The sequence below is a fragment of the Solanum pennellii genome, chromosome 4 (genome assembly GCF_001406875.1).
Source record: "Solanum pennellii chromosome 4, SPENNV200".
NCBI classification, from domain to species: domain Eukaryota; kingdom Viridiplantae; phylum Streptophyta; class Magnoliopsida; order Solanales; family Solanaceae; genus Solanum; species Solanum pennellii.
This window is the reverse complement of record NC_028640.1, coordinates 76,435,191-76,461,270: the sequence shown is the minus strand read 5'-3', so window position 1 is coordinate 76,461,270 and position 26,080 is coordinate 76,435,191. Positions and strand designations below refer to the sequence as shown.

The 26,080-nt window shown below is 31.2% G+C and overlaps 4 protein-coding genes across 5 annotated transcripts; 1 reads left to right on the top strand and 3 right to left on the bottom strand.

The window, feature by feature from the left end:
- Nucleotides 1-165: 165 nt before the first annotated feature.
- LOC107018055 (probable prolyl 4-hydroxylase 3) lies at nucleotides 166-4,689 on the top strand. Its single transcript, XM_015218415.2, has 8 exons — nucleotides 166-655; nucleotides 792-882; nucleotides 1,633-1,730; nucleotides 2,289-2,386; nucleotides 2,941-3,070; nucleotides 3,197-3,384; nucleotides 3,644-3,732; nucleotides 4,366-4,689. The coding sequence occupies exons 1-7, from the start codon at nucleotides 456-458 to the stop codon at nucleotides 3,715-3,717; spliced, it is 879 nt and encodes a 292-aa protein (XP_015073901.1). The 5' UTR covers nucleotides 166-455; the 3' UTR covers nucleotides 3,718-3,732; nucleotides 4,366-4,689.
- Nucleotides 4,690-4,878: 189 nt separating this feature from the next.
- Nucleotides 4,879-7,948, bottom strand: LOC107018054 (RNA pseudouridine synthase 2, chloroplastic). 2 transcript variants are annotated; one of them, XM_015218414.2, is made up of 8 exons: nucleotides 7,505-7,945; nucleotides 7,050-7,193; nucleotides 6,334-6,594; nucleotides 5,999-6,201; nucleotides 5,745-5,823; nucleotides 5,397-5,572; nucleotides 5,208-5,310; nucleotides 4,879-5,127 (listed from the first exon to the last, which is right to left on the bottom strand). In XM_015218414.2, the coding sequence occupies exons 1-8, from the start codon at nucleotides 7,937-7,939 to the stop codon at nucleotides 5,119-5,121; spliced, it is 1,410 nt and encodes a 469-aa protein (XP_015073900.2). In that variant the 5' UTR covers nucleotides 7,940-7,945; the 3' UTR covers nucleotides 4,879-5,118. The 2 variants fall into 2 exon arrangements, with proteins under 2 accessions (XP_015073900.2, XP_015073899.2); XM_015218413.2 differs by lacking the exon at nucleotides 4,879-5,127 and having other exon boundaries at nucleotides 5,184-5,310; nucleotides 7,505-7,948.
- A 145-nt stretch (nucleotides 7,949-8,093) lies between these two features.
- Nucleotides 8,094-13,248, bottom strand: LOC107018053 (calcium-dependent protein kinase 29). Its single transcript, XM_015218412.2, is given in 10 exon segments — nucleotides 8,094-8,410; nucleotides 8,495-8,594; nucleotides 8,794-8,921; nucleotides 9,000-9,167; nucleotides 9,260-9,375; nucleotides 9,473-9,625; nucleotides 10,131-10,274; nucleotides 12,311-12,440; nucleotides 12,442-12,492; nucleotides 12,495-13,248. Coding segments are annotated over 10 exon segments (1,581 nt in total). The 5' UTR covers nucleotides 13,011-13,248; the 3' UTR covers nucleotides 8,094-8,335.
- Nucleotides 13,249-14,154: 906 nt separating this feature from the next.
- Nucleotides 14,155-16,980, bottom strand: LOC107015554 (probable nucleoredoxin 2). Its single transcript, XM_015215865.1, has 4 exons — nucleotides 16,647-16,980; nucleotides 15,261-15,767; nucleotides 14,797-15,127; nucleotides 14,155-14,727 (listed from the first exon to the last, which is right to left on the bottom strand). Exons 1-4 carry the CDS (start codon nucleotides 16,839-16,841, stop codon nucleotides 14,438-14,440), a joined length of 1,323 nt encoding a protein of 440 aa, XP_015071351.1. The 5' UTR covers nucleotides 16,842-16,980; the 3' UTR covers nucleotides 14,155-14,437.
- Between the last annotated feature and the right edge of the window lie 9,100 nt (nucleotides 16,981-26,080).

Below are 26,080 nucleotides of genomic sequence, written 5' to 3'. Positions count from 1 at the left end.
TGAAATTGTTTTCACCGTCAATGTCTTTATCCTATTAAAATTATGACTTAATCAAGTAATCAATCTAATTAAAAGTATTAGATTCAGTGTGCTCTATTTTCGAAAACCATGGGCTTTTTTATCCCTTTTTAAACAAAATACCAAAGCTCAGTCCCCAATCAGGTAATTTCGAAAAAAACAACAGAAAGGACTAATTTGTCATTTCAGGTAAACCGTTATTTTTAATCTTCTTCCAGTATAATCTAAAAATACATAAAAATATAAATTCCTTTTACAATTCATCGTCAAATAAGACTTCCTATACGATTTTCTCAATTTCTCTGATTCATTTTTTCCGTTCGACGAACTCTCACCGGGAAAAGCAACTCCGTTGCCGGGAAATACTCTTATTTGATAAACGAATGCTGCATTAAATTTGATCAATCTAGGGTTTCGGTGAAGATTGTAGTGAAGCAATGGCGAAGGGGAGGTTGAATCGGCATCAAGGGAAGAGATCATCGACAGTGGTTTTAGTACTTTCGATGCTTCTGATGCTAACAGTTGTGCTTCTAATGCTTCTCGCTCTTGGCATTTTTAATCTTCCTGTTGGTTCTGATGATGAGTCGTCTTCGACTGTTCAGGATCACATCAAGTTCAAGCGGTTCAACTTAGATATGTACGTATATTGTTTTGGATTTCAGAGAATTGGTTAATTGCACTGATTTTATATGCTTAGAGTGTGTTATAACTGTTACTGCCGATCCAATGAGTTTTTGTTGGGCTGTATTTCTGAGTAAAAAATTCATTTGCAGAGGGGAAGGTGACGGACTGGGGAAAAGAGGGGAACAATGGACAGAGATCTTATCGTGGGAGCCTCGTGCTTTTGTTTACCACAATTTCTTGGTGAGCATGTCACTCTTAGACATTTTTGGTCTGATTTTGTTAATTTGTTCTTGTCTAAGGAATTGTTAGCAAAATATCCATAGAGGTGAGCTAAGGTTTTGTTGTGGTTACATCACATTAGTTTGGTATTTGGTTAGAAATTTATATGCTCATGTAAGGGTGGGATATTGGGAGCCTCTAGTTTTATAGTATTACTCATTTGCATTGATGGTTCATTATTTAGCATGAGGATATCCATAGCAGTGAGCTAGTGTTGTTACATTAAATTAGTTATGGTATTTGGTTAAGGATTTGTATGCTCGTGTATGGTGAGATGTAGTGAACTTGCCTGAACATGATTGGTGCGATCACACTAGTAGCAAGAGATGCAGGAGGTGATAATGAGAGGTTGTCACTGAGCACTTCGAGTCATGTGGGAAAAGAGGTCAAATGGAAAGGCAAAGTCATACGCTTGCTTGGCTCCATTTTGAGTATAGCTCAGTTTTAAACATCTGTTTGGGGCACGGGGAAACACCCGTGCTAATTTTATAGAACCACTCATTTGTATGAAAGGTTAGTTATTTAGTGTTAGAATAGACCGACCAAAATAAATCATAATGGTTCCAAAGTATTCATATTGTATACCCGACCAATTTGAGGCTGGACGTGTGTTAGATCATACTAATTATAACTATGTTTTCTTTTGTGATTCACTAAGGTATTGTAAAATGAAAAAGTTTGAATTTGACAATGTGGTTTGCATTTCGACAGTCCAAGGAAGAATGTGAATACTTGATAAATCAAGCTAAGCCTCACATGGTGAAGTCATCAGTTGTTGATAGCAAGACCGGTCAGAGTAAAGATAGCAGGTTTGTAGTTGATGATTTCTTTACATTCACTGATTGCCAGTTTGCCACAACAAGCATCTTTGAAGTCTTTTCGTCATTCTATAATAATTTTCTTTTAGTAGCTTGGTTTAGAGACTTAATTCTTTTTTCCCTTCATTCCAAACCAATATCTGATACTATTTCAGTTTGAGGACACCTCAAGATGTCTGCCTCCATCCTATTTAATAGTACTTTATGCAACTTCTACACAGAATAAGAACTACATTTTAGCTATGTTTTCCTTAAGGTATTAACTTTTCGATTGCTACTTACTGTTTTCCACTGCTATCAGAAAGTAGACAAATCTTACTAACATTTTTTATGCTGGGTTAAATGGTGTCATCTAAAGTAGGATGGAGGAGGGAATAGTTTTTTCCTATGTTGCTTGGACTCTTCAAAAATGAAACCGAATGTTTGTCAGATCCTTCAGAAGTAGTGCATTTTTGTAAGATACGACATCTGAGCGGCATCATTTTTTGGAGAGTCCGATCAACATAGGTTTTTTCTATGGACTGATGTTCAGACAGTTTCATATAACAGGGTTCGTACAAGTTCGGGAATGTTTTTGAGGAGGGGGCGAGATAAAATTATCAGAAATATTGAGAAGAGGATAGCAGATTATACATTCATTCCTGCAGGTATGAGGACTGTGTGATACCATACAAAAATCATAGCGTATGAACTCTTTGTTGTCGTTATTATTGTCATTGTCATTGTCATCCACGAGTTCTTGTTAAAAAATTATAAATGGGAAACATTCTCCGATTACGTTCCTTATTTGTTTTTATAAGAAGCAATGGCTGTTGCAAACTTAAAACCTCTTAAGTAGTAATCATTAAATTTCAAAATTTTCTATTACTTTAATTTCGAAGGTTTAGGTAGTTAAGCTTAACTCAAGTGAGGTTTAGGATATTTAAATTTCATTTTATTCATGTTAGTTGCAGAACTTAAATGTATATTGTCCTGTCTAGAGATATCTTAGGCTATTCTTTTGCCTGGCCTTCAAAATATGATATTACTAGTTTGATTTTCCTCTTCACAAAACAAAAACGCGAGTGGGTGATTCTATTTTTGTTTATCAGATTCACTAATGAAGATTGATTCTATGCAGACGTGTATTCATCCTCTGTTAGGATCATAATTATGCTTTACTTCCCTTGTGAATTCCCTGATTAGCTTAGCTTGTTTACAGAACATGGAGAAGGTCTACAAGTCTTACATTATGAAGTTGGACAGAAGTATGAGCCTCATTACGACTACTTCCTTGATGACTTCAACACCAAAAATGGGGGCCAACGTATAGCTACTCTTCTCATGTATCTGTAAGGCTTATAATTCCTCAAATAATTATATGATAAATATGGTAGAAGTTCTGATTTTTATCTAAGTTGCATCCATAATGAATACACAGATTGATTGTATAATTTGCTTATCTGGGGCATATGCAGATCAGATGTTGAAGAAGGAGGTGAGACTGTTTTTCCAGCAGCAAAGGGAAACTTCAGTTCTAGTCCTGGGTGGAATGAGTTGTCAGAATGTGCCAAAGGGGGCCTCTCTGTCAAACCAAAGATGGGCGATGCTTTGCTTTTCTGGAGCATGCGGCCTGATGCTACTTTGGATCCGTCAAGTCTGCATGGTGCTTCTTGTTCTCCTTAATCTCTCCTACTATTAACACCCTTTAAACCTTATTTAATGTAAAATGTTTCTCCTTCCCTTCCTTCCCTAGAAGGACTCCTATAGAAAAAGATGCAAGTTTACCGCTAGCAAACTCTTAATTTGGTCCGTGTCTTGTTGTCTTGGGCAGTGAATGTCTGATTTTACCCTCTAAAAGAACTAGTTTTTTCTTTGAGTCTTCTAACAGCTTTGATCTGTGCAACTTAACAATTTTATTCCAGGTGGTTGCCCTGTGATTAAAGGGAACAAATGGTCATCTACCAAGTGGATGCATGTTGGTGAATACAAGAGCTAATTTTCTTTCAAAAAGGTATCTCCATTTTGGAAATTATTTTCAAATATCTAGCTTAAAACTCTTCACTATCAACTTTCTCTTGATATATGCTGATTGATGATTAGAACATGGTCTCAAGTATCGTGAGAAGTATGTTGTGCACATGAACGAGTTAATAATCAATACAACCCTAACCGTTTACCTATATGCTTGTGATTACTTGCAAACACTTGCGATTTCTGTCAATTCCTCTATGGTAGCAATGAAATAGGCTTGTGAGACAGTTGGGGCCTCATGCTAGTATCGCATCAAATTCTCAAGTGCTTCCATCTTTTAGAAAAAAACCAACTTAATCTCTCTCTCTCTCTTTCAAATTGAGTGCAATTGATTTTTTTGACTCTGATAGCCACAGAGAAGAAGAAAGCTTTCGTCTTGCATTCAACAAACAGATGTTAGGATTTTATATAAATCCTGGCTGAGTTAGGGCCTTAACTCATTGTCAACTCTCCATCTCCAATTCTACCAAAATTGCATGACTTTCTTAGAATTAATATATTTTGCTCTATATCCAAATGTATGCACTTTAGCGGTAAAATGTGAGAGGATCTGTTCTTGCATTCACGGAAAATGCATTTCTCTTTGGTTTGACACCTTTTTCTTGCATTTCAGATATTTAGGACGAGTTACAAGGCGTAATAGATCCCAACCTTATTGTAGTTGTGGAGAATGGTGCTTGCTTGGGTTGTTTAGACTTCTGGGGCAGATGTGATGCTTATTTGCCAGACTTCCATTAACATATACGCAGGCCATTTGCTTGCCGGTTTTGAAGAACTAATGAATATTTGTGGTTTCTGAATATACCGTTGTGGTAGTTTAGTTAGGTCAGAATAGTTAGCGGCCAAATGTATCAGAAATCAGAGTTTGAATTATGTTTTCTATTGCATGGTGCTTGGTTTAATAGACTGATGAACTGTGATGTTGTTTCTTCTTGGGTTATAATTGTAACCTCGCGTCTCTTTATACTTCATCATCAAAAATGTATGTGTAACGGAAAATGGAAAAGATAGAGATAACGGTACAAAAACACACAAGAAGTATAAGGAAATTCATTAGTTTCAAGGTGTGTTTTGACAAATAGTTGGTAATAGTTTAGGTGAAAACACAAATATTTGATAGTTCAAATAGGAAAACTAGTGATACTTCTTCAGGTGTCGCCTTCTCGACTTCTGCTGATTAAATATAGGAGAGTAATTTAACAATATAACAAGACAAGAATAAACTCATTATAGCTATCTATTACATTATCACAACTGTGTTCAGATGTCAGCGTATGAGAAAATTTAGTTGATCTAAGTATCAAAGAATCAGCTGCTCCTTTTACATGGACATTCAATCAAAACAATGTATCATGTTGTGTTGAATTCATAAAACCTGAAAGTAAATTATTCACAGCACCAAATGTGAGCTGAGGATTGGGATTATTAGTATTAGTAGTAGTTTGGATGAGTTACCTTCTCAGTGTTAATGGCACGTAGCTCGCTTAATATCTCAGCAAAATCAGGAGGGGGTAACCGCGTAATGTGTAGATTCTCGCCTGTGAATGGATGCCTAAATCTGCAAATCAATTCACATATCACTAGTGATACGAGTAAATGTATCTAGTCATGCTGAATTGATGCAACATCATATTAAATGTTTACCCGAGGGTTAAAGCATGGAGGCAAGGTCTGTCAATTTGAGACACCAATTGTGAAAGTTTCCCATGAAACATTGGTGGTGTTTTAGGCTGAAGAAGTGAAAGGGCCATGTTCTTCGTACCTCCGTACACTTCATCACCCATAAGAGGTATACCTAGGTGCTTTGCATGAGCACGTATCTGTTTCATTAAACCAAATGCTAAGTATAACAGGGCTAGAAAGATTGAAGCACATATGTTTGAGATTTGAAAGAATGTAGTATATCAAGATGCAAAGAATGAAGTAACAATGTTTAGGCAGAAGAGTGAAAATTTGTCATGAGTAACTAAGAGTCCATGTGATATTGTGTACCTGATGAGTGCGACCAGTTTCTAGCCTCCATTCAACCAATGCCGAGCTACCCCCAGCAAGTTTTTCGATTACTTTATACCTGAAAATATTACTTGATTGAAGAGAAGCAAGTAGACCTTTTCCATAAGGACTTACACATTGGTTTGGGGTGATCGTGCGATGTGTGTGTGGTTGAGGAGGAGCTGTGGAATTTGACATTCAAATACTGATTAACGCATTGCAAAGAAAACAAAGCATGAAAGAGTTTCCAGCACCTACTGACAGCATGACGGGATTTTCCACTTTTAGGTGTTCCAGGGATAGCAGCCATACGGATTCTGTTATTAGAATCACGACCAATTGGAATATCAACGCGTCCTGCGACTGAAGCTGGTACCCCACAAGTAATGCTGACATATACTCTCTTAATGGTATGTTTCTTAAACTGCTCAGCTAGATCGGCAAGGGAATGCTCGTTCTGTAGGACAACATCAAAGATTATTTAAATTAAGCAAGATAAATCTAGTATCACAAGCACAATTTTCTCAAAAGGTAAAGGAGATATCTAGACATGAATTACCCATCTTCAGAGCCTGTAAGTAGGAATCACCTTCGCTACAACAAGCAATCCACTTGTTCCTTTGTCTAACCTATGCACAATTCCTGGCCGAACAGATGACTCACACATAACAGAAGAGTCATCATAATTAGGGCTTCGATAGGCAGAAAACATGTTCAACTCATCATCAGAAGCATCTTCCCCATCAGAAAGCACTTCCTCACCCGGAAATGAAACAGTAGGAAGACTGCAGTGATGAAGAATTCCGCTTACAAGTGTTCCAGTAGCATTTCCTGGAGCAGGATGAACAACCTGTATCAAAACAAAAATCCTATTGAACATTTTTATAACAGTCAATTAGTAGTTCAAACATCCGTGTTGTTAATTTCAATCAATCTGTATCACTACTAGAACTAAGAAAATGGTTCAAGTACACTGACATCCAGAAAAGGAACTATTACGTCAAACTTCATGAATCAAAGTTCTCTTCCAGATTAACAATGAGTATCTATATGGTTAATCAAACAAGACACCATAAAAAAGAACTACGGTAGGTGATTCCACCGTGGTCCAATGCTTGAATATCTACATTTACATGCTAAAAAAGCAAATTGATGTTCCATCAAAGAAAGATGCATAACAAAGCCCAAAACAACTACTTTCTCCGTTTCAAAAAGTGTCTCCTTCTTTTTTTCACCACATCCGTACCAAGTCAAAATCAGACAAACAAATTAAAACGGAGGAAAGTAGATTATTCTAGAACTTACCATGTGAGCAGGCTTGTTAACAACAAGAACATGGTCATCTTCATACACTATATCCAATGGTATATCCTCTGGTTCAGCTCTTAAAGGCTTCAAATCAGCTATTGTACAATCAACCTTATCTCCACCTTTTACCATATGTGAAACCTGCAAAGTAAAAAAACAAATCTTTACCAACAAAACTGAGAAAAATCCAAAATTTTAAGCCATTGAAATGACTTCAAATATCAAGTTGAAATGCTTTTCTTACGACTTAATTTCAATTTTTCACTTGACATGTTGACACGAACTTAAATGATATTTTGGTACATTCTACTACATTTGAAAGTCTCTTTACCTCTTAAACTTCGTATCAAGCTTAAAACCAGCAAAACAAATATTATTGAAAGATTGATAGTAATATTATTTCAAATTCTTTTTTGCTACATACATAATTTTTGAGTGTAAAGCAGTGGGACCTTATCAGTGACGCGTCCATTGACGAAAACAAGACCAGAGCGGATGCTAGACTGAACACGAGCTCTACTAACTCCGTCGATCCGGGAACTGACCCATGAATCTAGTCGGAGCTTTCCGGTTTTGCTATCAACTGTTTCTTCGAGCTTGACGCCGGAGTAATTGGACCTCCGTCCGGGAATTTCATCCGGTGAGTCGTCGGAATCTGAGTCTCCGGGAAATTTGGTAAATGCTCTGCAAATGAAGCTTGAAACCCTAGAAAGAGAAATTGGTTTTGGGTTTTGTGGAAGCAAAGAGAACGACGTAGTGTTGAGTGCTCCCATCGCCAATGTCCCGTGAGGATGGAAAGGATTAGCGTTATTCTCAGAACAGGTGAAAAAGAAGATATGAAACAAAGCGGTGTCGTTTAGGTAGAGGTTTTTTTTTTCTTTTAGCATTGTAGTGGACTAAATATGGATTCACAAAGGACTAGACATTAAACTCGATGTCTATGATTAAGGGTTGAGAATTAAATTATCTCACTGTAATTCATGTTAATCTGTCAACATAATATTATAATATTTTTAAAGAATACGAGCAACATATGATCTTAAATTAAACATGATTTTGTTATGTATTTTTATTTAACTTTCACTTAATTTTACATTGGTAAAAGCTTAAAGCAAAAGTGCACTTCATTACATTTTTTTATCACTCAAATAAGTTTCTGGTTGTACAAAGAACTGAACACTCCTCTCCAAACTTTTATTACAATTTTTACACAACAGGAGGTGATCTTATTCAAGGAAAATGCTTGCAACTCTACCATATAGATGAAAAAAATTTCAACTTTTTCATCTTGGCTTCACTTCATCAACAGTTCCTCTCCTCATCATCGCGACAAACTCATCGTAGTTAATCAGCCCATCCTACATATATGAAAACAGAAATTATATAACAAAACTTTGTTGCAAAGTAAAAAAAGTAGAAGAATCATAAGAGAATTGACTAACTTTGTTTGTGTCAACATCATCTAGGATTTCATCTATTGTAGCTTCATCCCCCATTCCATATTCTTCCATCGCGTGTCTAAGTTCATCTCTTGTGATAAATCTGTTAAAAGAAAACCCGAAAAAACAGTTGAATCAAACCAAGAATCATGTACAATTCTCACGAATAACATTTCACTATAATGGATTTTTTTATGTTATGTTGTATTATATGTTCTCAATAACAGCAGCTTAAAAAAATCCACACAAAAACAACGTTGTTACAGAGAGGTTCGACTGTATTTGCAGATAAAGATACATACCCGCTACTATCTTTGTCAAAAAACTGGAAAGCCTTGTACAAATTCTCTTCTCTTTCGAGTTTGTGTCGATGCATAGTAGCAGTAATGAACTCGATGTAGTCTATCGTCCCACTGTTATCAACATCCGCCTGCAATCGACGAAAATGTAATGCAAAAAATGTATACATTATAATAAAATTGACACAAATAAACCTAAACATTCTTACTGCATCCATCAATTGCTTTATTTCAGATTCAGTAAGCTTTGATCCTAGCCTAGATAGCCCTGTTTTCAGTTCTTCGTATGTGATTGTACCGCTCCCATCAGTATCCATGTTATTAAACATCTGCTTCAGTCCCTTGATTTCATCTTCTGATAAGTTCTCCGCGATAACCTATCAAGCAAATTTTATATATATTTTCAGTATCAGGACGAAAATGTGTCACATAAACTGGAACGAAGGGAGTACATGTTACTCTGCAGTACCTTAAGCGCGAGTTTCTTCATCTTGTTCATTGCTCTAAATTGCTTCAGCCTTGATAAAACAGCACTATCAATAGGCTTGTCTGATGCTTCACCGTCTTTCATAAGCCACGGATGTTCTGGCATCATACATTATCAAAATGATTTCATTATCAATTCAACATTTAGTGATTATACGGTGAAAATTAATACATATCGAGATGTATCTGTACTTACGGAGGGCATCATCTGCAGTGATTCGTTTTTTAGGATCCATTGTTAACATTTTCCTCACAAGATCCTTTGCTGAGGTAGAGATAGAAGGCCATGGAGATGATTCAAAATCCAATTGGCCTTTAACAATTTCTTCAAATATGCCCTTTTCAGTCTCTGATGTACATGTACAAGAAAACAGAACATTAGATAATCACAGAGCATCATGCGGAAGCTAATAATTACAAACGATATACTAAAAGAGTAGAGGTGTGACATTTTAATACATTTTGTTCAGTTGATCTACGTATAAAAAAATAATATAAAAGAAAATATTAAAACTACAGAGAGAATTATCTATTAAAACAAAAGACTAGTGCATCAAAATCGACACCTTAGCTACAAGTAATTATCTTTTAGGCGACCTGATAGTACACCGTCAATATAGAGAATTAGTTAAAACTCACCATGAGTTTCTTCACAAAGTAGTTTGCAACTACTCTACCTAAGAACATATCATTGTAGGAAAAAAAAAAGTAAAAATAACTTTACATGTCATTTTTTGTCTCCGTCACTGAAAAATAGCTATTGTCATGATGTTTCGAGTTATATTTACGAAATTTGAAACCCTACGACAAGTGACAATACATGTGAATTTTACGGCGAAAGGAAGTGTACTAACCAGCCCAGAAGGGAGGGAATCCACTTAATAAGATGTACAAAATAACTCCAGCACTCCACACATCTATCTCCTTCCCATACTTGCGCTTCAACACCTCAGGGGCAACATAATATGCACTTCCAACAATATCCTTGTAAATTTTTCCTACAAAATAATAAATTCGCGAAAATGTAATTCTTATTGCAAGTTTAATATCCGAAGATAATCAAAATCATTAACATTTTTATATGTCTGTTGAATTCGATCCAACTTTATAAACATGTCCATTATATATTGCTACATTTTGCCAGTTCGATAAAACTTATAAATAATTTAACAAGATAGGTAGAATGAATATTACGGTCCGGCAAAACCTCAAAACATATGAAAGATTGAGCAAGATCAAGTTTTGTTAATTCCCTTTTGTACAAAAGTGAACAAACCGGTCATAAAATTGTGTATATGACAACTTTGTGAACAATACGTACCAAAGTTATGACTTATGTCCCACCCAATATTATTTTTTTAAACCACTTGATATAAAGTTCCTTCTTTTACAACCAAGAAAAACTAAATAAAAAGCATCATAATACATAAAAATATATCGTTTAATTTGACTTTGGGTTACATCTATGTCCTTCAATTTTAGATTTCTACAAATAGATATTTAAACTTGTATAAAATTGATCAAATAAATACACGTGTCTTACATGTTATAATACATGTAGGACGTCACGTAAAACACAAAATTATCATATAGGACAAATGTGTATACACGTTTAAGTGTCTATTTGTACACATTTAAAATTAAAAGTCATAATTGCTAGCTGGGAGCCTGAAACCAAGTTAAATATAATATATTTACGTATTATACCAAAATGATAGGCCTAAGTAAGTTTTATTATTAGTTTTTAAAAAATTTCGTGTTTAATCAAACCACGACTGACGATGATTTAATCATCATGACTATATTCATTGTGTTTACAGGTTTTACACGGGAACATGAAGAAAATATTCATTGACCTGTTACTTTCAATTGACTAGGTCAACCATCCACATATATAAAGTCTTGTAAACACAAGACCAAAGTCTATAACGTTGTTCCATCAAATTGACACTTTTATTTTATTTTTCTCAATTGCAACAATTCATGTTTCATGATTTTTGTAAACTATAAACCGCGTAAATGAGCAGTAAGTCATAAGTCTCCATAGAAGTCTCGAGTTTTAGTTCTGATATAAACTTATTTTGATGAAATAAAATAAAAGTATGTGTTCGTTTTTCATTTTTTATATCATGTTTAATAAGTCTTAATCAAAATAGGCTTTTTAATAAGCCTAGGGTTTTAAAATAGGCTTTTTAATAAGTGTGTTGTGCTAAAACCTTAAAAAAACAAATAAAAAAAAGACCAGAGGACAATAATTTAATAAAATTAAAGAATTTGAGTGACTAATCATGACTCATTCAACAAAGTAATCAAACTTAACTTATATGGTCACTAGACTCACTATTGCTCTAATTAACATTATCATCAATTATTCTGAAAATTTAAAAGACTGTATTCAAGAGTTGATTTTTTAATTAATAGTATTTATTATTTTAGCAAGTTATTTTTTTATCGAAAAAAAAGTTGAAATAAAAAAAATAACTTTCTAAAATAATAATAACTAAGTTAAGTAATCATCTGAAAAATCAACTCTCATATCGAGCCTTGTAATCAAGCTTATTGTTCAAAGTAGTTATCACATAACATCCAATCAAAGACATTCATGTCATAGATCAGGCTCGGCAAAAACAAATAATATCACATGATTAATGTGGGAAGTGAACAAATATAGAAACCTAACAAGAATTGTGATATATAGAGGAGGCTCAAGGATACGAACCTAATCACCTTCGTTAGAAAATATTTTACCTCACATGTATGAACCCTAATTTAAAATCAAGGTCAAAATGGAAAAGGAAGTAGAAGGAAATAACTTTGAGTGAAAATATTGATAATAAAAAAGATAAAAGAACAGTTCAGTGCACTAAGTTTCTGTTATGTACGGGGATAGAGCACAAGTATCTATTGTATGCAGGTTTACCCTATGTTTCTATCGAAATTATTTTCACAGCTAACACAACAGACCCAGTCACGTTACAACAACGCTACCAGTAGCTTGTCAAGACTAAAAGAGAAAAATTTTCAACAAACTAACCTTCTTCAATGAAAACAGAGAGCCCAAAATCAGTAGCTTTCAATGGAGAATCATCATCTTTACTAACCATCAAGAAATTTTCAGGTTTAAGATCTCTATGCATAACTCCCATAAAATGACAAACATGAACCACATTCACTATTTGTCTTCCAATTCTTGCAGCTTCTTTTTCTGAATAATTCCCTTTTGCTGTAATCCTATCAAAAAGTTCACCACCACTACACAACTCCATAACCAAATGTAGATTATTTTTATCCTCATAAGCACCTTTAAATTCAACAATATTTGGTTGTCCACTTAAATATTGAAGTATTGTAACTTCCCTTCTAACATCTTCAATATCCTTTTGTGTTACCAATTTCCTCCTTGAAATCGATTTACATGCGTATTTCAATCCACTTGATTTATCACTACAAAGATAGGTTATCCCAAATTGACCTCTTCCCAATTCTTTATCAAGATCATATAGTGTTTTTATGTCTACATATGGTTTTCCTAATATTGAACCAATTTGATTTGGCATAAAAGTCGGTGCTGGTACTGGTGCTGGTGCTGGTGCTGGTGTTGGTGTTGGTTCTGGTATCGAATTTTGTGGATATTTTTGAGATGATACTGGAATTGGATTATATTCAGGGGATGATGAAATTGGTACATCTCTATAATGTGGACAACAACATTCTTTAGTAAAACAGAGACCCATTGATGATTTTATTTTTATTTATTTTTTTGAGAAAAAGGAGATTTTTTTTTTTTTTGGTTTGAGAGAAAGATTTGTGGATTTTGATGGATATTTAAAGGGTGTTGAGTATTTTAATTCATATTGAGAATGTTTTTGATGGAGATTTTTGTGATTTTTGCAACAGACTGTTTAGCTTTTAGAGGTGCTTTGCTTTAGCTTTGCCGTGTCACTTTTGGATATTTTGTTGCTCTGTTTTTGGTTTATTCTTACTTTTTTAGCTAGCTTACGGTTTATACAAACTGAAATGTGAACAAGACGTGGACCAGACGTTGGTTTTTCCCTTACGGATATCGAGTAACTCTATTCATATTATCATAAGTATCTCAACTAATTTTATTGTATATTTGTTATTTATCACTAACATATGTAACAGATAACTTTATTTACGAAAGCTTAAACACATACAAAAGAATTACTAATTATTTTTTGTCACTTGAGACTTCATAATACATGATGTATATTATTGATTAATAGATCGAATGCAATAAAAAATTCAAATTAGGGAATTCAGAAAATTATAAAAATGTCACATCTAGTATTTTTGAACTACTGTGTTAAAAGTTGTATCTATATGAAAAGAAAGAAATGATTTTGAACTTTCCAGTCGTTACTTTAACGTGTTGAATTAGATGACAAAATTCTTCATAAATTATAACAATCAAATGGTTAATATTGATTACTTTTAATACATTTTCTTCGTTTCAATTTGTTTGACCTATTTTTACTAGAGACAAAATTTTAAATCTTGTGAATTGAAATTGAAGATTTGTCAAATATATCAAAATTCACTTTAATTCTTAAACATGTCAAGTGAAAAAATTAAAATTTAAAAAACTGTTTAAAAAGGACATTTCTTTTCAAATGAAATAAAAAAAAGTAAATCATACATCACCAATCAACTTAAGTCAAACTAATTGAGCGACTAACTTCACTACTCATGGAAAATGTTCAAGAAAAATACTTTTTGAGAAAGTAAGTGAATTTTCTCATATCCTATATATAAATAATAAATATCGTTCTAAAAATATTTATATATAATTTTGATAAATACTATGAAACTGAGGTGTAAGAGTATGGGGTGTGGGTTGGTGGAGATGGGGCTTCATTCTTCATAACATGTTTATCATAATAGCACAAAGAATGATAATGACTCATCCTGGAGTATTATAAAAACATTTTTATGTACATTTGTGATTTTCTTAAGGCTCATATCTGATGACTTCTCAAACCAACAACTACAAGTTGTGAGATCCATAAACAAAGGCCCATTAAAAATTCACAATAACATGTCATTAAGACATGATTTATACCCAATTATACATTATGGTATCCTTTTACCTATTTATCTCTACATATAACATGTAAGAACCTAAGATCAGCCCAATAACTTAGTTTTCTGGGTCGCGGCGAACGGGCTTCACACACTTGGGATGTACCTCATAGCCACACTCAAGGCATTGGTAAGCCCATCCATAGCCCTGTTCATCACAATCACAACAGATAAAAGCTCCACCGCCATGGCCCTCTGGTACTAAAGTGAGCTCGTGTCGATGGCCCGAATGGTTCTCTGTCTTAGGAAGGCCTTTTGCTATTTCATCCATTTGCTTCTCTAATATATCTATTCTAGTCTTTGTGAATGGGTAAGCGTTCTCTTTGTATAAGTTGATGAGGCTCCTACCTGTTGAGACATAACATCAAGTAATGAAAGCTTTCAAATGAGATGGTAACACGTGATAATACTACATACCTTGTTTGGTCACCGTTTTACCATCAGGGCCCAATATCACTAGGCTCGGAATCCCGCGGATATCAAAATACTTAGCTAGAGCTTTGATTGTTGGATCATCAAATGGGATTGCTAGCCAGGGCATGGTCTCGAAATACGTTGTGAAATCAACTTGGTTATGGTCACTTGATACGAACACTATCTCGAAATCCTCATCATCCTTTCCCTCTAGCTGCTGCTTAATCTTTTTGTAGACTGAAATTAACCTCGGAGTAAATTTTTTCGCAGGATTGCACCATTGTGCTGAGAAGTAAAGTCCAACTGTTTTCCCCTTTAAAGAAGCAACAGACACCTACAAAATGAAATGTATAGAAGTATGCACAATAGAAGTGGTGGATATCTCGAGTACGCATTTAACATGTAACAAGTTGTAATCAAGAGGCACTACGTTTCACAATCTATTCATGTATGAAAGACTGACTCACTTGTTTAGGACTAGGATGCCCCGAAAGAACATCTCTGGCATCGTGTGTTAGCAAACTGCTCAAGGTCTGGTTGTCACGTTTCTCCTTCTCCTTCTTTCGTAACTCGTCCAACCTTTCTTTGGTAAACGGAAAAGCTTGCACTCCATATCGATACACGAGTTCAACTCCGTCTTTAATAACTGCAGTGTCTAATTTGTCATCGTTAGGTAGTAGAATTATCAAACAAGGGATACCTTCGACATCAAACTTTTGGGTAAGGGCTCTTCTTGTTTCCAAATCAGAGAAAGGAATTGCAAGCCAAGGCATTGATGACCTATAAGTATTGAAGGCATTTAAGTCTTCATCAGACGAAACAAAGACGATTTCGAAACCGAGATTGATATTGCTGCATTCCTTAAGCTGCTGATACACATTGACTAACAGGTTTGTAAACTTCGTACATGGTGAATACCAGTTAGCTGAAAAGTAAAGGCCAACAACTTTGCCCTCAAGTTCCGAAACTTTCACCTGCGTCATTCACCAACACAACCACTACATCATTAAAGTACATGTAAGATTATTCCAATGGAGCAAAAGATAAGATCATCGCATTGAGTTTAACGATTACACACACACACGCACGCAGACTATCATGTCCGGAGAGAAATGGACCTTTTACATCAATAGAGAACGGATACATAAAAGGGGATGCTATCATATACGCCTATAGTGCAAAATTCAAGATACTAACAAATCGCGGACCATAACTACACCAATTGCAGCTTAACAATGTTTCGAGTTGTAACTCTCCAATTAGATAATGGTCATACCAAAGATATCAAATTTACATTAGTCCATTTACTATTGTTACTTTGAGATACCAACATGTCCTAATTCAAATCATCTAAAGTAGATCGTAATTCGAGATCTACATTCGTGCTTTCTCAAGTGCTACTTAGAACAAAAAGATTATAACTTAAAGAATACATATTCACTTCCTCAAATCAATGTAACTATTAGGCTTCTACTTGTAGTTTTCAAATATGTAAATTTCATTTCATATACACTTGAATTCCCATTGATAAATGATAATTAATTCTATTTTCCTAATAAGTGTACAAGGGATCAGAGCCGAATCTGAGCCCTTCAGTTTCCATAGATCTCCATTAATTTGAATCGGCACCCGTTAAACACTCTCTATCACATTCTTTCTCATACTCGAAACTCAAACCCGAGACTCATAGTTTAATGAAAAGGAATCGTATCCATCTCATCACCAACAACAACATTATACGCAAACTCTGTAAGTTAATTTTTCGCCGTAATGCTACTGTTATAGGATATAAGCTACAGTTTTCGCTGTATTCAGTTAATAGTTTATTTCAACAACAAAAACGCAAATCATACCTGAGCTCCGGTGGGAGAAAGGAGAAAATCGCCATCTTTGGATGCTAAAATCGACAAATAATCATCAGAAACAAGGTGAGAATGATAATTTTTAGAAGCAAAAGAGTGATAAACAGGTACAAAACTATTATCAATTTCTTCTTCTGCTTCTTCTTCCTTCATACTAGTAATATTCTTCTTCTCCAATTCCTCCATTTTTTTTCAATAAAGCTTAGTAATAATACTGAGTGTGATATTTCACCATTGGAATTAGGTGCTTTTATAATTGTACGCATTTCTGATTTTTCATTTTTTTTCTCTCTCTTCCCTATACGTACATAGCTATGCCTAGTTTGTAACACGTAGCGTTTTTTTCTCTCTCTTTTTTAATTTTTTCGTCCCTCATCACCATCAATGTTGTGCTTTCCAAATTCTCTACTCTTTTTCTATCTTTTTATTTCTTCCGTCCACTTTGATTTGTTATCTTAAATTTTTTCGATATACAATTGGATTAACTTTTTATAGATTATATTATTTATTATTTTAAACAAAGAAAATTAGATATTCAGAAATTATATAAAAAATATTATAAATTATAATTTCTTATATATTATATGATAAAAAAATATATTGTAAAATATAATTTAAATCTAAAAAGTAAAATTATAACAATTAAAAGTGAGCAACAAAAATAATACTCAACAACAATACATTTGATATGTATATGTTTTACCTTTATATTTATACGAGTTAGAAAGATTATTTTCAATAGTGATAATATAATTAGAAATGTGTGCAGATTAACCTTTAGTTTTTCGTTTTTTATATTCAAGTTATTCTAATTTTTTACGAGAATATTTTTATATTAATAAAAGCTTTATCGTTAACTTTTATTTGTTATGTGTATATTTGATATGTTGATTATAAAAATAATTATTGATAATTTTGATTAGGAAAAATCCTTTTTGCCAAAGAAACCTTGGCAATAATTTGGCTACAATGGTGAAAATAACATATTAACACTATAAACTATTTTTTATTAATATTTTTACTTTTTTAACTTTAATATTCTTTAATTAAAAAATAAAAAAATCAGTTTATTTTAAAATAAAAAAGACATTATAAACTTTTTATACTTCTGATTAAATTTTTCTGGTCATTTAACATTACTTTTTTTTATTAATTACCACCTTTGTGTAAATTTGCAATTTTTAAGAATTGAATCCAATACATCATTATCATTTAAATACTGAGAAGTGAAGTGAAGTATTAAATGTTTAAAAAAAAAATAATCAGTTCGACCAGATATGGAAAGTATGACAAGATTAGTTTACAAGTAAAATTATTGATAATGCTAAGCATATTTATCGTATATTGCCCAAAGAAGTAAATAATCATTACTCCCATAATTAGTCATTTGATTTAATTAATTAATAAGAGATCAATCAATCCACTAAACAATTTGTAATTATTTTCTTTGGCCACGTATATGTGAACTATAATAATTTAAAGGTAGAAGAAACATAGCACTTTAAGAATTTCCTGGTGTTTACGTAATAAATTCCTCTTTTTCGGCTAAAAGATGAGGACACTTGTCTACTTTTTAGTTGTTTTCTTTTTTCGTATTAAAGTTGACTATTTTAAATTTATGTTATATAAACATTATTGGTAGAAAATACTTTTTATAAAAAAAATTATAGTAAAAATCTGAATTCGGAGAATTCTGATCAAAAAAGAAAAAGTCATATTTGTTAATAAGAAAAATAGCTACTTATGATGTATAACAGTTTAAAACTCAATGTAGATGCTATCCACATTAATTTAATTGTATATCTTTTAATTTATCTTTTTTAAAATATAACAGTTCAATAACATCGAACATCTCAAAAAAAATTGAATTAGTTAAAAGTTCAAACTTCTACTGTTAAAGCATTTTTCTTCAATATATAAATACTTATATATATATATATATATATAAACTAATTAAACATTTAAAATATTTTTTTTATTTCAACTCTCTCTTTTTCTTTTAAAAAAAATCAAAGATTGAGCTCTAAGGCCTATTTTGAAAAGCAACAACATATATATAACAGTTCAATAACATCAAACATCTAAAAAAAATTGAATTAGTTAAAAGTTCAAAGTTCTACTGTTAAAGCATTTTTCTTAAACATATAACTACTTTTATATATATATATATAAAAAAAAAAAAATTAATTAAACATTTAAAATATTCGTTTTATTCCAACTCTCTCTTTTCCTTTTAAAAAAATCAAAGATTGAGCTCTAAGGCCCTATTTTGAAAAGCAACAACATCTATTTACAAGGCCTGGTCCACATGTGACCCGGCCCAAAAAGAAGATAGAAAATGTCGATTTTCTTTTTTACTACATCAATTTCAATATAAACAAAATATAATACTTCTCATATTACTTCAATCTATAGTACTTTATAAACAAAATAATGTAAGACCATGATTATTTATAGATGAGAAATTATTCAAATTGAAGTTTACAATAATTGGCTATTATAATAGGAAAAATTACTTAACTAATAACATTACTTTACTTATTTCCAATATCTCCCTACTCTTTTATTAAAAGAAAAATCCTTTTTTTTTTTAATGATACTTAACCATTTAATTTTTACTTTGAAACTAAAAAACAGACCTTTCTCATTCCCCAAAATTTTGTCCTTAATCTATCCCTCTAATATTTCAGTTATCAATTTCAAGTAAGATTGAATTTCAAAAGGAACCTATCCCTATTCAATCAGATTTATAGTCCAAAATAGGTTTTCTCATCTTCTCTATTTTGATTTTTTTTTTTTTTGTGTATCTATTGTTTTGGCTTACACTATCCATCTAACATCTAAATAGTTCCACGTTTTTTCCAGAATCGAAAACATCAAAGAATTGAGTTCTAACAGGTCGCATGACTCGATAGTCATAACAAATCAAAGTTCTAGCAAGAAAAAATCGGTAAAGAAAGTACATGCATCTATAAAAGATTCGAAAACCCCAAAGAAAATGGTTAGAAAGGTGGTCCTCCCATTATTCGACCAATACTACCCATGGTATGCAATTTTTATCATATTCGTATTTTATTTTTTTTTAGCTGATGATTCTTATATTTTCATTTAGGTACCGTCTAACTGTACATAAATAATAATGTAATTTGTATATATTTTGTGTTTTGTTTTTATTTAATATCAAATAACATGGATATTAATGTACTTGTTTAAGTATCGTCTTGGCTTGTTTTTATTTTTGTCATTTTATATAACGACTAATGAAATTTGTCTATCTTTTATGTTTTTTGTTATTTAGTATCAAATAACATAAACACTAATGTATCTTTTTTTAGTCTGATGATTCTTATTTTTTCATTTAAGTATCGTCTATTACATTATACATAAGCAATAATGTAATTTGTGTATCTTTTATGTTTTATTTTTATTTAGTATCAAATAACATGAAAACTAATGTATCTAATATTCTTGTTTAAATATCATTTTGGCCTGTAGGTGTTTTCAAGGTGCATTGCTTATTTGTTTATTTACTGTTATTGTATCAAAAGTGAAGAGAACTCATAAAGTATCAATTATTTCACTGTACATAAGGAATATTGAAATTTGTGTACCTCTTATGTTTTGCACATCAACATTAATGTATCTAAGATACTTGTTTAAGTATCATCTTGGCCTGTTCCTGTCTTTGTCACTTTATATAACGGCTAATGAAATTTGTGTACCTTTTATGTTTAATGTTATTCGGTACAGTGCATCATATTAAATGATAATTATCTATATGATACTTATAAGAATAAAATGGGTTATGAGAATTTATATTTAGGTCACATTATATTTATCATTTTTGATATAGTATAATTGATTTTGTGTACCATTATTCTTGTTATTTAGTATCAATTAAAGCAAAACATTATTATATGTCGGTAATAGTGAATCTTCTTTCTGTTTGCACTGACTGCGGAACGTATGTAGCTGCTTTTGCTGAATGTTTTAGCGACGAAATGAAGGTCTCATCGATCCCTTTCTGAAGTGACTATCTTCGCTAAAGATATGCAACACTATTATGAAAAGATGGTGCCGACAAGACCAAGGCGAAATATGTTTGCGAGTATGATGATCCCACAAAGCTTAAGGGTGTCTTCGTTCCATTGACAGATGATGAACTGATTAATGTAGAATAGTAGTTTATTTACTGACTTACAGTCAAGATAAGTTTTATTGTTTTAAAGATATCTTAAGTTTTTGGAGTATTTCTTCCCACGTCAACATTATATTTTTAAGTAATTCATACTTCTAAATTTAAAGAGTTTTTATGTCCATAATTTTTATGTCGCTTTTAAATTCATTTTCAATACATTTTAATACGTTATTAATTTTTGTATATTATAAGTATTATACATATTACTTCAGCTTATATTACAGTGAAATTGATACAAAATTTCTACAAAATTATTAGTATATGATACACTATGATTTTCACAAATAATAAAATTTTATTTTTCACACAACATGGTACAAATTATATCTTATAAGATTGGTACAAATCACATAAGATGATATTAGATTAATATCATGTATAAGATACTTAGGTGCTTCAAACATCTCAAATTGATACGATTTAGTAAACTCATGCCAAAATTACAAAGATATTTAAGTATCAAATGCACAATTTTTATACCAAAATTACTTTAACTTTTTAAAGCTGCTATTAAATTTCAAGAAAATTAATATGTACATGAAACACAATTGCATCCACAAATATCAAAATTATATATAATATATATTATTGGTAGAAAATACAACATTCGATACTCTATTATTAGTAGATACAACATTTAGAAGAAGATATTATATATATGATATATCACTGCTTCAAATGATACCTTTTTTACATTGTCTCTTTTAACTTTGGCACACATCTATTGATATTACTATTCTATCCCATACAAAATTTACAAAAAATTAAGTATTAGACACAAAATAACTACACCAAACTAACTTTCTCAAGAATTAAGAATCAAAAAATGTAACCAGAATTGAAAAACATAACATTTTTCATTTACTGCATCATAAAATAATAACATGAAAGTACTTCATAAAGTATCAAATTTGAGAATTAGTAGACATGAAGCATAATACTTCTCAAAAGCAAGCATCAAGAATCATTCGGAAAAAAAGTACATGTTTGCGTCCCATTTTTCACCTTCAACACACACAATTGCACCTGTTGTTGCATCAAAATTTTGTATCTCTTCATCACTTTTATCCGATGTATTAATGCATAGTGGATACATCAGAATCCTACTCATGTTTCTTCATTTCTATGTACAATTTCACCCTCATATCATCCCGAATACACACACAATGGAAACGAATTACCTGATCTCGATATTTTTTTTTTATTCATCAATACCCAATTCAATTGCAATTGTTGAAATAAGATTTACGAATTAAATATTTTCTCCAATCACTATCACATTACTTCTGTATCGCTTGTATCTAACATCACTATTCCATGATCCAGAATGCCTTAACAAGATCGAAATATTTATTTCGAATCTTCACGAAATTGCGTTTCAAAATTGTTTTAATCAACTTTGTTGTGTTTTCGAAGAACAAGAAGAAGGTTTCACAATTTAAAATTTAAAAATTATAATTCAATTAGAGATTTATGACTGATTGGTTGAAGGAAAAAACGTAGGCGTGATTTATGGGAATCAATTAATTTCTGTTTTAGTTTCTTATTTAACACTTAAACTGATAACAACAATTTAATGATTTAAATATCAGACCATTATTAATTAAAATATCTGCCTGCAATATTATGTATTCAAAAAATACTAAAAAAGATTTTTGATAATTAATGAAAAAATAGGGATAAGAAGTAATTTCTTTCTTATATTATACACTATGTGATTGGGCTAATTTTTACATTATTGTAAGTCCTTTAATTGGATTTCAATTGACAACTTAAGCCCAAGTGTTTTCGGGATTGGACCAGTCGGAATGATTTAAAAAATAGCCACTTTGAGAGTATAGCAACAAACAACCATATTCTAAATAATTTAAAATTAAGTCACTAGTTAATACAAAAATTAATTGTCGACAATTAACCAATTTAAAGGTTGCAGTTTGAAAATCAACCACTATTTCAGAATTATTTATAATTAAGTTGTTTCTTAACACGAAAATAAAATCTTAGGTAAATATAAGTCTAAACTAAATCGAAATAATTTGTGTTTTTCTCTCTCGAACTTTATTACATCAGCATACAGAATAGTTTTGTATAAATATTTAAACGGTATTGTTTTTTTCTCTTCACCGTAACTTTAGATACTAACGTTTCTACTTTTTGAACCAAATATAAATACTAACGTCTCTACATCAATGAGGACAAATATAAATACTAACGTCTCTACTTTTAAATCAAATATAAATACTAACGCCTCTACTTTTTAAATCAAGTATAGATACTAACTTCTCTACTTTACCTATAAATAAACTTATAAAAAGACATATTTTTCGAAGTGACTTCCATGTTTGCACTCCATCAGCAATATGGAATTTTCTTATTTTTAGAACATCATATAGGAAAGTATCTAAATAAGGTGCTATTATTTTTATAGAATTAAAAAAAAAAGTAAATACTGACAACGTAACGGACCCATAGAAGAATATGAGAGATGACACTAGGGGCGTATTCAGCTTGTCGAAATACATACAAACTCAACAACTTTTGCTAATTTGCTAAGATATATAAAAAAAGTAATAATAAATAACATTTTTATTTGTAAGTAACTTAAAATTGTTATTAAAAAAGATAAATATCAAATTTTAAATCGATCACTAAATAACGCTAAAAGTTAGCTTATGGTGTTATTATTGCAGATAGGTGCAATACATCTAATGCATATAATACCTGAAATAAGCTTTTGAAGGAATCCTAACACGTATGACAATATTTATTTATCAATTAGTGATTTACTCTTTCTGTTCAATAATATTTGTTCGATGACAATCACAGTAACACGAAATCACATTAGATTGCATTGATTATCCTTTTTTGTATTTGCCTTCAAAACTATGGGTAAAGCTAATATACAAAATTAGTTCATAAACAACGACACTAAGTCGAGTTCTACATCATCTCCAGTAATGTTTTGTTGGTTTCGTTACTATAGGATATTTAAAAAATATGACAATTATTTTAAAACGAAAGAAGGGTATATATTTTACAAAGTGTCATGTACATTAACAGTAAAACAGTAATACTAGTAATTAATGACTGCTATTGGGGACTGTAATATATTCTGTGTTCAACATTAATTACTTTTGGCATTGAATTAGAAGTTAATTAAAGTTGTTGCTCATTGCTTAACTTTTCAGTCGTGAAGAATATGCTCTAAGCATATATAAAAGTTACTCCTCTTTTTTTAATCATAAAAGTGTTACTTTTTCTGACCTTGTGTTAAATAATATTCTCCCATTTCAACTTATGTCACGTTATTTAACTTGATATATGTGTGAATATAAATTAAAAATGAAATTAAAATTATTTTTTAAATTAACTAAAAATAAGTAAATAACATTAGAGTATGATTAAATTTGAGAATATAGATTGCACCCTAACAAAAGGTAAATGTCAAATTTTAACGCTTTGAATTAAAAATAAAAAAATATTTATCATTATAGTACAACTCTAATAGAAAAACATGAATATTTTGTAAGTGAAAGTAAATGGACGGAGTATTTTAATAACAAAAATAGAAAGGGAAAAGAAAATGGGAATGGGTTTGACAGATGATTTTTTGGTAGGAGCAATAAATGTGAAGAAATACAAATGGAAGAAAACTAGCGAACCGATGGATATTTGGGACTTGAAATTTTCAAAAGTCACACGCAACAAATATCTATGCCCTTCACTATTCCATCTAATTTAATGTACCAAAAATGAATAATGTATAACCAACAACAAGAGTTTGATGGATGAGTAAATGTCCACTTATTTCGAATTTTGAATATGAAATTATATATTTTTTTATGTTAATTTATATTATCTTCGTTTATTTTTAATTTTTTATAATGTTTTTTTATAGAGTCAAATTATATTAACTTTGATTAACATTTTATAACATAATTTTTAACATATTGATTTATAAAAAATTACAATTTATAGTATTTTTCATATGATCTTTGAATATCTAAATTTTTTATTCAAAATATCAATAAAATAACTTAATAACTTTAAAAGCTAATCAAATTAACTTTCGAAAAACGCAACATAATAATAATAAAAGTAACAGTAGAAATATATGTTTGAGTCTCAGTACGAGAATCGGATATAGGATGATAGAAAAGAAAGAGCATAGCTATAAGTTTCATTTGCAATTTAGTCTTTATTTTGTATTGGTTTTAGTTTTTATTCATAAAGGTTAATGTTTGAAGTTAAACACCAAATTCATTTGAAAAGCTCATCTGGTGTGTGAAATTAAGTTTTAGGTTTAACTCACATTGGAGAAGAATTGTCCAAGCCTTATAAGGAATCCAACCATCTTATTAACCACCAATATGAGACTTTTGTTATTCTTTAACATATTTCTCCTCTCTTAATGAATATAATTTTATTATTTTTTCATATCACAATGTGCTACTGAGTTATGCTCTAGTAGAGAAAAATTAAAGATATAATTTATTTAAACGTACAGATTATATGATTAAATGCAAGTATAAGTGGGCACCAGGCAATTGATGTGTAGTTTAAAAGAAAGTCAGCTTTGGGAAAAAAAAAAGTGTTTAAAACCAATTGATTGTTTCACAGAAACACAAGAAAGTTAGAGCTGGCATCTACCCTACCTTCCTTTCCTCCATAAAAAGCTACCTAATTAAAAGTTGTTAGGGAATCAATTTTTAGTTTCACTTTCACTTTCACTATGCACGGGCAAAGGTCTTGTTTGGTTGGTTAAAACAAATTACAAAATTAAACAAAAATGACCAGTGTTATAACGATGATGCAATCGGTATGTACCATAAGATTTCCTAATGTTCTATCTCGAAAACTTTTAATCTAATTAAGTAATTCATATAAGTTTGATTAAGATTAAATTTTTTGTAAAAGTACATTTTGAAAAGTTTTTTTGAAAAAAAAACAAACACGGCTTAGTGACCATTAGGTTCACATGTAGCCAAATGATTTGAGACTTACAACTAAAAGCCTTTTTAAGTGATCATTTGGTTCACATGTAGGGTTATATAAAAAAAAATATAATACGAACGAATTGTTATTTTAGTAACGAATATGAGTAATTATTTACTCTGTAAATTTAATATTTTTTTATATTACTATTTGAAAAGAGAACAATGAATTTATTGAGGTTAAATTAGTCATTACACATAGTTGTTAATGTAATTAATTAGCTGTTAATTCA

Bases quoted from the DNA above. Each gene is read 5' to 3' on its own strand.
- LOC107018055 (XM_015218415.2), top strand. From the start codon at position 456: ATGGCGAAGGGGAGGTTGAATCGGCATCAAGGGAAGAGATCATCGACA. The intron at 656-791 runs GTACGTATATTG...ATTCATTTGCAG, and splicing joins AAGCGGTTCAACTTAGATAT to AGGGGAAGGTGACGGACTGG. The intron at 2,387-2,940 runs GTATGAGGACTG...GCTTGTTTACAG, and splicing joins TTATACATTCATTCCTGCAG to AACATGGAGAAGGTCTACAA.
- LOC107018054 (XM_015218413.2), bottom strand. From the start codon at position 7,939: ATGCTAAAAGAAAAAAAAAACCTCTACCTAAACGACACCGCTTTGTTT. The intron at 7,194-7,504 runs GTCCCACTGCTT...TTTACTTTGCAG, and splicing joins ATGGACGCGTCACTGATAAG to GTTTCACATATGGTAAAAGG. The intron at 5,824-5,998 runs GTGCTGGAAACT...TAATATTTTCAG, and splicing joins TCCCGTCATGCTGTCAGTAG to GTATAAAGTAATCGAAAAAC.
- LOC107015554 (XM_015215865.1), bottom strand. From the start codon at position 16,841: ATGGAGGAATTGGAGAAGAAGAATATTACTAGTATGAAGGAAGAAGAA. The intron at 15,768-16,646 runs GTATGATTTGCG...TGAATGACGCAG, and splicing joins TTTCTCCCACCGGAGCTCAG to GTGAAAGTTTCGGAACTTGA. The intron at 15,128-15,260 runs GTGAGTCAGTCT...TTCATTTTGTAG, and splicing joins GGCATCCTAGTCCTAAACAA to GTGTCTGTTGCTTCTTTAAA.